The 11,681-nt window shown below is 54.8% G+C and overlaps 1 protein-coding gene across 2 annotated transcripts in view; it reads right to left on the bottom strand.

Annotated features, from left to right (window-relative positions):
- EXOC6B (exocyst complex component 6B) overlaps window positions 1-11,681 on the bottom strand; it is a 225,404-nt gene that overhangs the window by 99,579 nt on the left and 114,144 nt on the right. For both annotated transcript variants that reach the window (XM_073002197.2, XM_073002198.2), the window contains 7 exons: window positions 10,624-10,707; window positions 10,406-10,452; window positions 3,283-3,403; window positions 2,669-2,740; window positions 1,965-2,062; window positions 1,243-1,348; window positions 397-506 (listed from right to left, as the gene is read on the bottom strand). In XM_073002197.2, the coding sequence (XP_072858298.2) occupies window positions 397-506; window positions 1,243-1,348; window positions 1,965-2,062; window positions 2,669-2,740; window positions 3,283-3,403; window positions 10,406-10,452; window positions 10,624-10,707 (638 nt within the window). The remainder of the gene's footprint in view (window positions 1-396; window positions 507-1,242; window positions 1,349-1,964; window positions 2,063-2,668; window positions 2,741-3,282; window positions 3,404-10,405; window positions 10,453-10,623; window positions 10,708-11,681) is intronic.

Below are 11,681 nucleotides of genomic sequence, written 5' to 3'. Positions count from 1 at the left end.
GGGGGAGGAAGGCTGGGGGGGGGAAGGGTGTCTTGTGGATCCCTGAGGAAATGCCTGATTCCCAGCAGTGTGGCTTTTCCAGATGTGGTTTACGTTCATCAAAGTCACTCCCTTTCCCCAAGCCATTGCCCTTTGTTTTAATAAAGAACGCGCTGCCTTCGTGGCCTTCCCTTCCGTCGCCCTCCTTATCCTGGGATCCTCTTCCGACACGGGCAGCAGGTGGCCCAGGCAGGGCTCACGGTGAACCCGCCACCCGTCAGGGCAGGCAGCTTTCCCCCTGCACGGGGGAAAGGCTCGATGCAGGAAGATCTGCCCAGTAGAAAGAGGACGCGGTCAGGGCAGGTGGAGACGCCCCCCCCCCCCCCGCAGAACGGCAGCAAAGGGTCCGCCCTTTACCTGAGATGAAGATCTTCGGAGAACTTGAGGCAAGCGTAGATAAACTCCTTGATCTGGGTGTAAACACGAGGCACAAACTCGGAGAAGGGAAACTTCTTGGGGAAGGGTTGCTGAGAGTGGAAAAGCAAGGAATAAAACACTGAGGCTGGGGAGGGAAGACATGCTTCCTCTCTCACAACCTCTCTCTCTCTTTTTTCTCTCTCTCCTTCCCTCCATTCCCATGGGAAGCTGCCTGCTCTTCTCCTTCCTCTCCCTTGGGTCCCTATGAGAGAACTGTTGCCCCCCCTCCCAGGCCTCCAGCCCCCTCCCCTCAACCCAGTGCTGGCTGTGCCCTCTGGAATGGATGGCACGGGGGGACCCTCCCTGGGTAGGGGGCAGCATCCTCCACCAAACGGCACGGGACTTGGAGAGCGACACACAGAGGGGAGCCCCCCCCCAGGGCTCGGCAGGCCTCCTGGCCAGCCGCAGGTCCCCTTCCTCCCAGAAGCAGGCCCCCTCCAAGAGACTCCGGGGACAAGCCCCTCCTCAGCCCTCAACCCCCCAGCTCTGGTCTTGGGCTCCCCTCTGCAGCTCAGCTGTCTGGCTCCTGCCCCCTACCTCCCACTCACCAAATCTTCAGTGCCAAGAAGTTTACCAAAGACCGCCTCTTTTCTGGACGCCACTGGAGCCCCTTTCCCTGTGCCAGCCTCTAGCGGTTTGGCAGCCAACCTCCCAGGGGCCGCAACCTCTGGGCCACCTTCCCTGACCCCTCCCTTGTGGCACACTCCCTTGAGCAGCCCAGAGGGGCTCCCCCCAAAGGAGAATCAAAGGGGGCCAACCTCCACCCTTCCCCGGGCCCTGCTTTACCTTCTCCAGCTCCGCATCGTGGAACGGAAACTGCCTCACCACCTCCTGATAGGCGCCTTCGCTGCCCACGGGGATGGGACTGTAGTTGTCTGAATCCAGGATGGCTCTGCAAGAGGCAAGGCCGGCGGGAAGAGAGGGGCTGAGCTGGCAACCGAGGGCCCTCCAACGGGGCAAGGCCCCACGGGCCACATAAACCATGGGAGGCCGTCCCTGGGGCAACAGGTCTTGACCCCTGGGCGGTCGGCACCAGGCCCCCACCTGGCAGATCCTCTCCCCACATTCTCAATCCCCGTGCTGACCTTTCGGGATCTTATTTAACACAGGCCCGTGCCCCTCCCTTCCCCCTCCTCCCCCCAAAGGAAACTTGAGAGGAGATGGCTGGACAAGGGCCAGCAAACATCATCATCATCAGCAGCAGCAGCATCACCACAAAGGAGCAGAGCTTGGAGAGCTACTGAGGAAAGAAAGGCCTGCTCTGTGGTGGCACCAGAGTTACAGGAGCCCCTGCTCAGGGAGGCTTGCCAGGAGCCTTCCCCTGTGGTCTTGTAAGACCCCTTCTTCTTTGCCATTCCAGTTTTGGCCGTACCATTTTTGAGTGCCCAACTCAGATGCTTCTTTGCACTTTGCATAGCTGCTGCTGTTGTTTTGGCCCTTCCGCTGTCTACACACACACACAAGCCCGAGCCGGCATACCTACATACATAAATCTACAGGAGACCTACCGAAAGGCTCCTGCCCAGGTTTTCAGCAGGGTCTCACTATATTGATCCCGGATTTCAAGCAGTAAGTCAAAGAGCTGGTTGACCGGAAAGCCATAGCCCTGGACAGAGACAGGCAAAGGGTCAAAGGCAGGTCAAGCCTTTGGAGTGTCCATGCCACCACAGGGAGGGGGGGGCTGCTAGGCATGGCTCCCCAGTGCAAGGCAGTTGGGGGGAGGGGGAGGCAGAAATGGCATGGTCCACCTTCCCGTGGCACACTTTGACCTGAACAGCTCAGGGGACTGGCATGCGAGGCCATCCCACGGGCCCCCGCTCCTGGACCTCTCAGGGCCCCTCTCGGTGAGGGACCTTGGAGTGACAGCTGAGGCAGAGCTGGGCGAAGGCAGCAAGGGTGGCTGCACCAGATAACAAGCCGGCGTCCGGCAGAGGAGGGGCAGAGAGGGAACCCTTCCCTATCCCTTGGAATGGAAGGGGGTCCCAGACACGGCTGAGCCCAGCGAGCAGGCAGGCAGGCATCGTGACACGTAGTGCTCCTCACCGTCAGAAGGAAGGGAGGACAGGACAGCCCCAAGGGAGAGAAGGAGGAGGAGGAGGAGGAGGAGGAGGAGGAGGAAGAGGTTCAGAATGTGGGATATGGAGACCTTCTTCTAAGCTCCCCTTTTTGAAAGGGGGGGGCTTTTCGAAAGGCTGGGAGCATTGCAACTCACCTGGAGTGTATCAGCAAAAAGTACAATGAGGTTTTTCAGGTCCAGGACAAGGTTGGGATCAGAGCAGTAGGACTGGGGGAGAATAAGAAAGGCAGGGTGAGAGGTTGATTCTTCTGCCACATTTTTATACTCTCCAGTTCTTGAAAGTGTGTGCACAGTACAGACCGAGTGGGAGTTGTGAGAAAGCACGAAATACTGATTTCCAGCTATCTGTCTCTTACAAGATTGTAACATGCTGCAAAAACCAACCAACCAACCAACCAACCAACCAACCAACCAACCAACCAACCAACCACACCATTTATGTATGTGAGTGCACGCATTCCAGAGCAGTAACTTTTCAAGTCTACATTTTAAAGTCTACACTAATTATCATTGTTCACATGGTCCAGGAATGTGGGTGCAGCTGAAACCCATTTTGTGCTACAAGCTATTAGGCTGAGGATCACACACAACACAACATCCCCTCTGCCTGATGAACGCGGTCGGCAGGCCACTCTCTGTCAAAAGCACCCTGAGCAGTGGGTTCCACCTAGCGGAAAGCTGTCCTTCTCAGCCAACGCTGCCATGAGCTCAGGCCTCCTTCTGGCTGGGTCTCCTGGGCTGCCACTCACCGAATGGGTCCGGAGTGCAGCAATGGTTTTCGACAGGGCCATGTCCCAGAGTTCGTCAATGTAGGCTCTGTCCACCAAGCCTTGACTTGTGTGCAGGATGTGGTCCTCAATGACAAAGAAGCTACCAGGAGAAAGAACAAGGGAGGCTGTTGAGGGGCTCGGCTCAGCTCGGACAGGCTGCCATGGAGCTTTGAGAGCTGCAGACCCGGGCTTCCACTGGGTGTGGGCGGGCATGCAGCCTTGACGGGCTCCCTGAGGTGTGGTGGAAACAAGCACAAAGGCAGCCTTTGTCCAGAGCTGTGGATCGGACAAGAAGCCGGAGCTCTTGCATAAGCAGGCTCCTCTCCTGGCTTCAGGGCAGGGTCAGCCTCTAAGTCCCCCTCCAGTGAAAGGGCCATTCCCAGCCCTGCAGTCCATGAGGAGGCAGGGAGCCTAACCTCTTAGCAGCCGGCTGGCCGGCCGGCCGGCCAAGAGATTCAGCAGCGTCCTCAGGCAGGAGCGCAAACACAAAAGTTCTTCATGTTGCCGGCAGGCCTCGTGTTAGGAAAGGGCAGAGACAGGGAAAACCCTCTACACGTCGCCTGCGCCCTGGAGCCCCTGCACTCGCACAATCACGGTCACTGCTGAATGAAACTGAAGCTAGTTGGGCATGAAACATTTAACCCCAGTTGAACACAACTGCAAGGAGAAGGACAGGTTACTTACCTGTAAACATGGTTCTTCAAGTGGATTCTCCATGAATACACACTAATGGGTTAAGTCAGCACTTGTGCTGGTCTCTCGGAATCTTCTAGAGCTGCAAGAGAAAAGTAACAATGTTCAGGTTGCCCTGCACTGAGCATGCTCAGCCCGCCAACGGCTCAGTTCCCCATGTCCGCCATGTGAAGAGTTGGAACCCAGAGCACTCCTCAGTGACGGACAAGTGGGGAGGCCGGGCGGGACGTGTGTATTCATGGAGAATCCACTTGAAGAACCATGTTTACAGGTAAGTAACCTGTCCTTCTTCAACGTGGTTCTCCATGAATCCACACTAATGGGTGACTAGCAAGCACACTTACAGGATGGTGGGCCGTCACTGAAGCAGTGAAGTCAGAACAGCCCTTCCAAATTTGGTCTCAGCTTTAGCCCGAAGGTCCAACTTGTAGTGGGTAACAAAGGTAGAAGCATTGGACCAAGTAGCCGACCGACAAATCTCTTGGATGTCGATTCCCCTTAGCAGGGCCGTAGATGTAGCCATGGCCCTAGTGGAATGGGCTTTGAGACCTTCCGGCACAGGTTTCTGCAGCAGTTCATATGCCAGAGAAATGGTAGAGACTAGCCACCTGGAGAGGGAAGAGGAGGAAGCAGGAGAGCCTTTGCGAGGCCCATAAAAACAAAGAAACAGTCTATGGGCCTTTCTGAAATCTTTAGTTCTGGTAACATAATAGGCCAGTGCTCTACGAACATCTAAAGCATGGAGCATGCGTTCGACTTCTGTAACTGCATCAGGAAAAAGGGTTGGTAATATCAACGGCTGGTTAACGTGGAAGGTAGACACAACCTTAGGCAGGAAAGTCACATCAGGATGAAGGACAACCTTATCCTTAAAAAATTGCAAATAAGGAGGATCGGCACGTAGGGCAGCTAACTCACTAGCTCTCCTAGCCGAAGTAATGGCTACCAAAAACAGTGTCTTGAAGGACAAGAATTTCAAGTCACAGGAGGCCATGGGCTCGAAAGGATGCCGCGTAAGACAATGCAAGACAGTCTGTAGCGACCACTGAGGTATCGGTCTTTTAGCTGGAGGCCGCATGTTGTCAAGTCCCTTGAAAAAGGCTTTAAGGGTTGGGTGAGAGAACCATCTGGATGACTCTGAACCCGGAGGTTGAAAAGCCACAATAGCTGCAGTGTAGACCTTCAGCGTTGACTTAGACAGGCCCAAATCGAAAAGATGCCTGAGGTATAACAGCAGAGTCGATAAGGCCACAGGTGAGGAATGCAGGCGACGTTCCTCAGCAAATCTGAGAAAATTTCTCCACTTGTAGTTGTAAAGCAACTTAGTGGCAGGCTTCCGTGCCTTGTTGATGACCTCTGTCAATGATGGGAAATCCTCCACGCAGTCAAGTGGAGTGCATCGAGGTCTGGATGGAGAACATTCCCTCCGCTCTGAGTGAGTAAGTTGGGCTGCGATGGAAGAGTCACCCTGTCCACTGACGCTTGAGACAGAGTGGAGAACCACGGTCGACGTGGCCACCAAGGGGCAATTAGTATTGCTTCTGCCCTCGTCTGTAGTAGTCTGACTATGACCCTCTGAAGGAGTGGCAGAGGAGGAAACAGGTAGATGAGGCCTCTCTTCCATGGGACCATGAACGCGTCTCCGAGGGAGTCTTGTCCTCTGCCCGCGCGGGACGCATAGAGTGGACACTTCGTGTTGTATTGCGTGGCAAACATGTCCACCAGTGGATGTCCCCATCGTTGGCAAAGGGTGGTGAATACCTTCTGGTCCAGTTGCCACTCGTGGGATTGGAACGGGCGACGACTGAGTTCGTCCGCCAACTGGTTGTCTGATGTGGCCACATGGATAGCCACTGGAAAAATGTGCCTCAGGTAGCACCATTCCCAGAAATGTACTGTGAGAAACAGCAGAGACTTGGACCTCGTGCCCCCTTGCTTGTTCAGGTAGTACATCGTGGTGGTATTGTCTGTTACTACCTGTACAGCTGTGCCCCTGAGAAGAGGGAGAAACGCCCTGAAGGCCTTTATCACCGCCAGCATTTCCAGATGGTTGATATGCAGGGATGCTTCCTGCGGGGACCACAGAGCATGTATCTGGTGATGTAGACAGTGGGCTCCCCATCCCATCGGGCTGGCGTCCGTTGTCACCTGTATGGTGAGTTGTAGAGGACGAAAAGGCCTTCCGATTAGCAGATGTGGAGGAAAGAGCCACCACTGTAATTGCATTGCAAGCTCTGGAGTGACCCTGAGGCGCTTGTGATGACTGTCTGTCACAGGGTTGAACAGGGCCATCAGCCAAGATTGTAGAGAGCGCATTTTGAGTCTCGCATGGGGCAAGGTGGCCGTTGTTGAGGCCATGAGGCCTAGCAGGTGTTGTGCTAGCTTTGCCGATACTGTCCTCCTTGGCTTGAACCTCAGAACTGCTTTTCTTATTTTGTAGACACGTTCTGGAAGTGTGAACAGACGGGCTTGCACGGCATCCAGCCTGGCCCCTATATAGTCCATCACTTGAGAGGGTCGTAAATGAGACTTCTCGTAGTTGATGGATAGGCCTAAGGCCTGTAGGGTCTGCAGAACTTGATGAGTGTCCTGGTAGGCTTGGTGTTCGGACTTTGACACGATCAGCCAATCGTCGATGTATGGGTAAATTTGGATCCCCTGGAGACGTAGATAAGCTGCCACTGGGGCCATACACTTGGTAAAGGTCCGTGGGGCGGTGGAGAGGCCGAATGGCAGGGCTACAAATTGGTATATGGTGTCCTGGAAGATCAATCGAAGGTACTTTCTGTAAGCCTCGTGGATTGTTACATGAAAGTAAGCATCCTTCAGATCCACCACTACAAACCAATCTCCTTTCTTGAGCAGGTGGACGATCCCTTCCAGGGTAACCATCCTGAACTTCCGAGGATTGAGGTAGGTGTTGAGATCTCTCAAATCCAGTATGGGTCGAAGACCCCCGTCCTTCTTTGGAACAGCAAAGTATCGGGAGTAGAACCCGTTCAGGATGTCCCTGTAAGGTACCTTCTGGATGGCTCGTTTCTGTAATAGAGTGAGAATCTCTTCCTCTAGGACGGGATCGAAGGATGTATGCCTGACCCATCCTAGAGGAGGCAATTCTATAAACTCCAGGCGGTAGCCGGAGCTGATAATGTTCAAGACCCAGGTGTCTCGAGTGATCTTGTACCAGTTCTGAAGGAAAGGAGAGAGGCGAGTCAGAGGGTGGTGGATTCGGATGCTGACTGGGAAGTCAAAGGTATTGTTTGAACTTCCGGCCAGAAGGCTTGAATGACTGGCGTTTGCTGTGTGTCTTGAAGCTAGAGGCGGAGGAAGAAGCCTGAGAAGATCTTGCAGGGGGTTGTGGCCTGAACTGGCGATAAGTGGAGGTTGTGCCTTGTTGGTACGACTGTTGTTGAGGCCTGGAGCGCCAGTGAGGTTTTGAAGGTCTCGGCTGTTGCTGTATGGCATAAGATTTTGCTGTTTTCTTACTCTCGTGGAGTGACTTCAAGTTTTCATCCGTTTTTTCACTGAAAAGACCAGTGGCATCAAAGGCTAAGTTCTTAATCCTGACTTTGATGTCATCCAAGATGTTGGCAGACCTTAACCAGGCGTGCCGCCGCAAGGTAATGATAGATGCCAGATTTCTAGCATTGGCATCTGCCACATGCCGTGAAGCCAGACGTTGATGCTTAGAGACAGTCTGTGCCTCAGCATAAGCATCGAGGCATACTTGCCTGATGTCTTCTGGTGCCACTTGGAGCGCTGGGAGTACTCTCGCCCAAAGTTGTTTTTGATAGGCCCCCATGGCCACCAAGTAGTTGAGGGCTCTGAGGGCAAAGGTGGTCATTGAGTAGAGCCGCCTTCCAAGCACCTCGAGGTCTCTTCCTTCTTTGTTAGTTGGAGTCGGATGACCTTTGGTGGGCAAACGTCCCGCACTAGACTCCACCACAAGAGAATTAGGGGCTGGGTGTTTCAGAAGGCACTCTGTTTTCGGGCCATGGACCCGATACATGTTCTCAGTCCTCCTGGAAAAGGTGGGAGAATCAGCTGGATGGTCCCAATAACCAGTGATGAGATCCATGAGTTCTGGCACATAAGACAGGCTGACTGGACGAGACCTGTCCTTGTGAATGTCCCCAAAGATGAGGTCATCCTCACGAGAAGGAGATTTCTCCACCTCCATCCTCAAGGTAGCAGCCATTCTCGCGACCATCTGAGGATACGATGAAAAATCCTCCGATGGAGATGACGGATGGATATCTGCCGCATCAGACCCCAAAGGTTCAGCTGGCACCGGTGTCTCCAAGGAGGCGTCTGATGTACCTTCGTCCTCATGTTCAGAAGAGGAAACCGAGTCAGGTTCATCCTCCTCCTCCAAAAGCCGAGGGGCAACAGGCTGTGGTATGCCCTCTGTAGGCTTGGGAGGTTTAGTGGGTAACGGTCTACTCGGGTTCGGTAAAGGCGCCGCGGGCTTGTCAGCAGGTGTCGGTGTCGGGACACTGTGCTTGGTAGACCGACCCTCCGCCGGAGTAGCGCGGTCCTCGTTATCTGGGCGAAGGTGCTTTCGACGTCGACCCTTTTTTGGAGGTGGCGTGGTGGAAGTAGACGAAGAGGAAGAGTAGGTCCTCTTCCGTCGATGCCGTCTATCCCTCGACGTGGAAGAGGAATCAGACGTATAGTCCCTTTTATGTCGATGACGGCGGCGAGACCTCCGTCTCTCATGGCTGTCATCGGAGTCCGATGAAGAGTACTCTCGACGTCGATGCTTCCGTCGTCTATCACCATCCGTAGTACGCTTTCGCTTGCGATGGCGCTTAGGCTTCTTAGGGATGGTGTCCTCCTCGGTCTCGAGCGTTGGGCGTCGAGGAGGGGCCGGTACATTCGGGTCCCCCGGTCTCCTCGGAGAGGGTGTCGGAGACTTAGTAGCCGGCGATCCCGGTGTAGACGACCGGGATCGAGACGCCTGCCCAGGTAGAATTGGGCTCCGAGGCGCACCGGTCAAGCCAGAGATGATTTTGTCAATCTGGCTTGCCGTGGGAGACCTCTCGACGACGACCAATGGTTCTTGTCGTGGAGGAAGAGAGGCTCCGGGCTCCGACGCGGACTCTCGGTCTCTCGAAGAGTCCTCCAGGAACGGAGAAGGGAGTGAGGAGGAGATGGGAGGCACTACCAGGGTAACCTCCTTCGATGTCGATGCTCCCTTCAGCTTTTGCTTCTTCTTTTTCAGGTGCTCCGGCTTCGGGGGAGAGATGGAGCCAGTCGACGCTGAGGTAAGTACCTTCTTGGACGAGGTTTTCGCCTTGGATTTGGTTTTCGCCTTTTTAGGGACGTCCAGGACAGTATCCGAAGAGGTGGATTGGACTACCCTAATCTCCGACCGTACTGAGGAGGAGGATTGGGCTACCTCCATTTCAGATGGTTGAGAGGCCGACAACGTCTGTTTCCAAAGGGAATATCTGAGACGTTGCTGCCGAGCCTTCAGAGTCACCTTAGTGAAACTTTTGCAGTGCCGACAGTTGGACACGGAGTGGGATTCTCCAAGGCAGTACAGGCAAAGAGAATGTCCGTCCTGAAAAGGGAGTTTCCGGGAACAGGCGGTACAGAGGCGAAAGGGTCCTCTCCTCGGGGATGGTTTGTCCTTTGGAGGCATAGACTAACCGGTAGATGGAAGTAGACCAGGAGTCCCAAGTAACTGAGCGTTTACTGGGCTTGATGAAGGCCGGTAGACCAGGAGTCTCGAAGGCTATGGAGCTTTCGACGGACGTGGTGAAGGCAAGTAGACTAGGAGTCTCCGGTAAAGGGAGGTAGGCCAAGACACCGGATGCGAAAAATTGAAGAAATCCGGTAGGCGTGTGGCGCACCGCAGGAGGCCAATTACCGTTGATCGGTATGACCAAACGGCGCGTGGCGCCTCAGAGGGTGGCCTGAAAGGCCAATTAGGCCAAGAAGGTCTGAGGAAAAACCGCCAGAGGCAAAAACGAAGTCAAAAACCAGTCCAGAGTCAGGGCAACAACAGGCAGATCAACGATTTTCAGTCCGGTCAGTGTAAAACACGAAATATAGCCAAAAAAACAGGAGCTCAGTCCGAGAGGTTCCAACTTTCACAAGCGGAAAAAAGGAACTGAGCCGTTGGCGGGCTGAGCATGCTCAGTGCAGGGCAACCTGAACATTGTTACTTTTCTCTTGCAGCTCTAGAAGATTCCGAGAGGCCAGCACAAGTGCTGACTTAACCCATTAGTGTGGATTCATGGAGAACCACGTTGAAGAACCGAGGATTTTCCTCTCATTTTCAACTAGCCGTGGCTTGCTGTGAGAGGGAACAGAAGTCTCTACACCGTGATGTAAGGAAAGGAGTTAGGATCGGAAACCAGAGGGCAGCAAAGGCCAGCCCAGGGATCAAAAGATTACGTACCCTACGATTTGATTAAAATATCTCCGATAGCCATCCAGTGTTTCATGCTGGAAATGGGAAGTGGGGGAAGAAATGGAACAAGTTTAGCGCACACTGGAAAAGAGAGAGAACAAATCAATTTAAGACCACAAAGCCCATGGCACGCATGAGCACACGCGCACGCGCACACAAAATGTTCAGGGAGTTTTGATCCCGGGAATGGTTGAAGGAAGCCCTACCATGTTGGAGGGAGGCTGCAGCACCAGCCGGGCCTGCTTCCTCCGCTGCTTCCGGTAGTAGCTCTCAAAGGTTTCTCTGGCCCCCTGGAAGGAAAAGAGCCCCCGTCAGGTCGGGTTCCTGAAAACTACCCCCCACCCCCGAGCGCCAGCCTCACAGAGGAAACGGGTCCTTCCCAAAAATCGGAGCAAGAAGGCGCAACAGGAGCAGTAGGGCGCTCAAAGGCTTTTTTCCTCGAGAGACGTCCTGGCCCGCTGTGGCCAGTTGGCCGGCAGGCTTCTTCAGGGAGGTTTGCGCATTTATTTATTCACATCTTGGAGGCCAAGCACTCCCAAGACCCCCAGGGAGGGGGTCCGTGGAGGGGGGGGTCTAGGGGGTCTCCCAGCTGGCACACCAAGGCTTGGACCAGGGGCTCCAGAGAGGTTTGGGCCCAAACACCACCACAAAAGCCCGTGCCCAGACCTGCAGGGGGGGCAGGTCAGTGCCAAGGAGAGGATTTCACACACACCCAATTCCACCAAGCGTCAGCAACATCCCCCCCTCCATCTCCCATCCCTCTGGGGTGCAAGTAACTGTCCATTTTAGCAGCACCATCACTGAGGAGACCCCCCCCAAACCAGACGTCCTTCACTGCAGCCCCACCTTCCCCCACCAGCAACAGGGACTATGGAAAGGGGAGACTTTGCCTCCCATCCTCCAGGAAAGGCACCCAATGCCTGCTGGCAGTGAGCCCTCCTCTTTCACGCAGAGACACACCGTTGATAAGAGTTGGAAGGGGGCCTCAAAGGCCAGCGAGTCCAGCCGCGCGCTCAAGGCAGGAACCCCACTCCAAGCAGACCTGACCGATGAGAGCCTTGAACGGGCCCCCCCCACGCCCCCCAGCTGGCTGGCTGGCTGCTCCCGCTGCTGCGGGCATCGAACCGTTTGCCCAGAAGAGCAGAAGGCAGTTCTGCGGAGAGAGGAACCCAAAGCCTCCCTTTATATGTTCGTATGTGGAGAGGGGCTTGTGTGTGTGTTCATGCACACGTATGCGCACATGTGCGTGTGCAGGCGCACGCAC

This window comes from Pogona vitticeps, chromosome 5 (assembly GCF_051106095.1).
Source record: "Pogona vitticeps strain Pit_001003342236 chromosome 5, PviZW2.1, whole genome shotgun sequence".
Classification (NCBI taxonomy): domain Eukaryota; kingdom Metazoa; phylum Chordata; class Lepidosauria; order Squamata; family Agamidae; genus Pogona; species Pogona vitticeps.
Note: the sequence above shows the minus strand (reverse complement) of the source record. Positions and strands in the feature narration are given on the sequence as shown.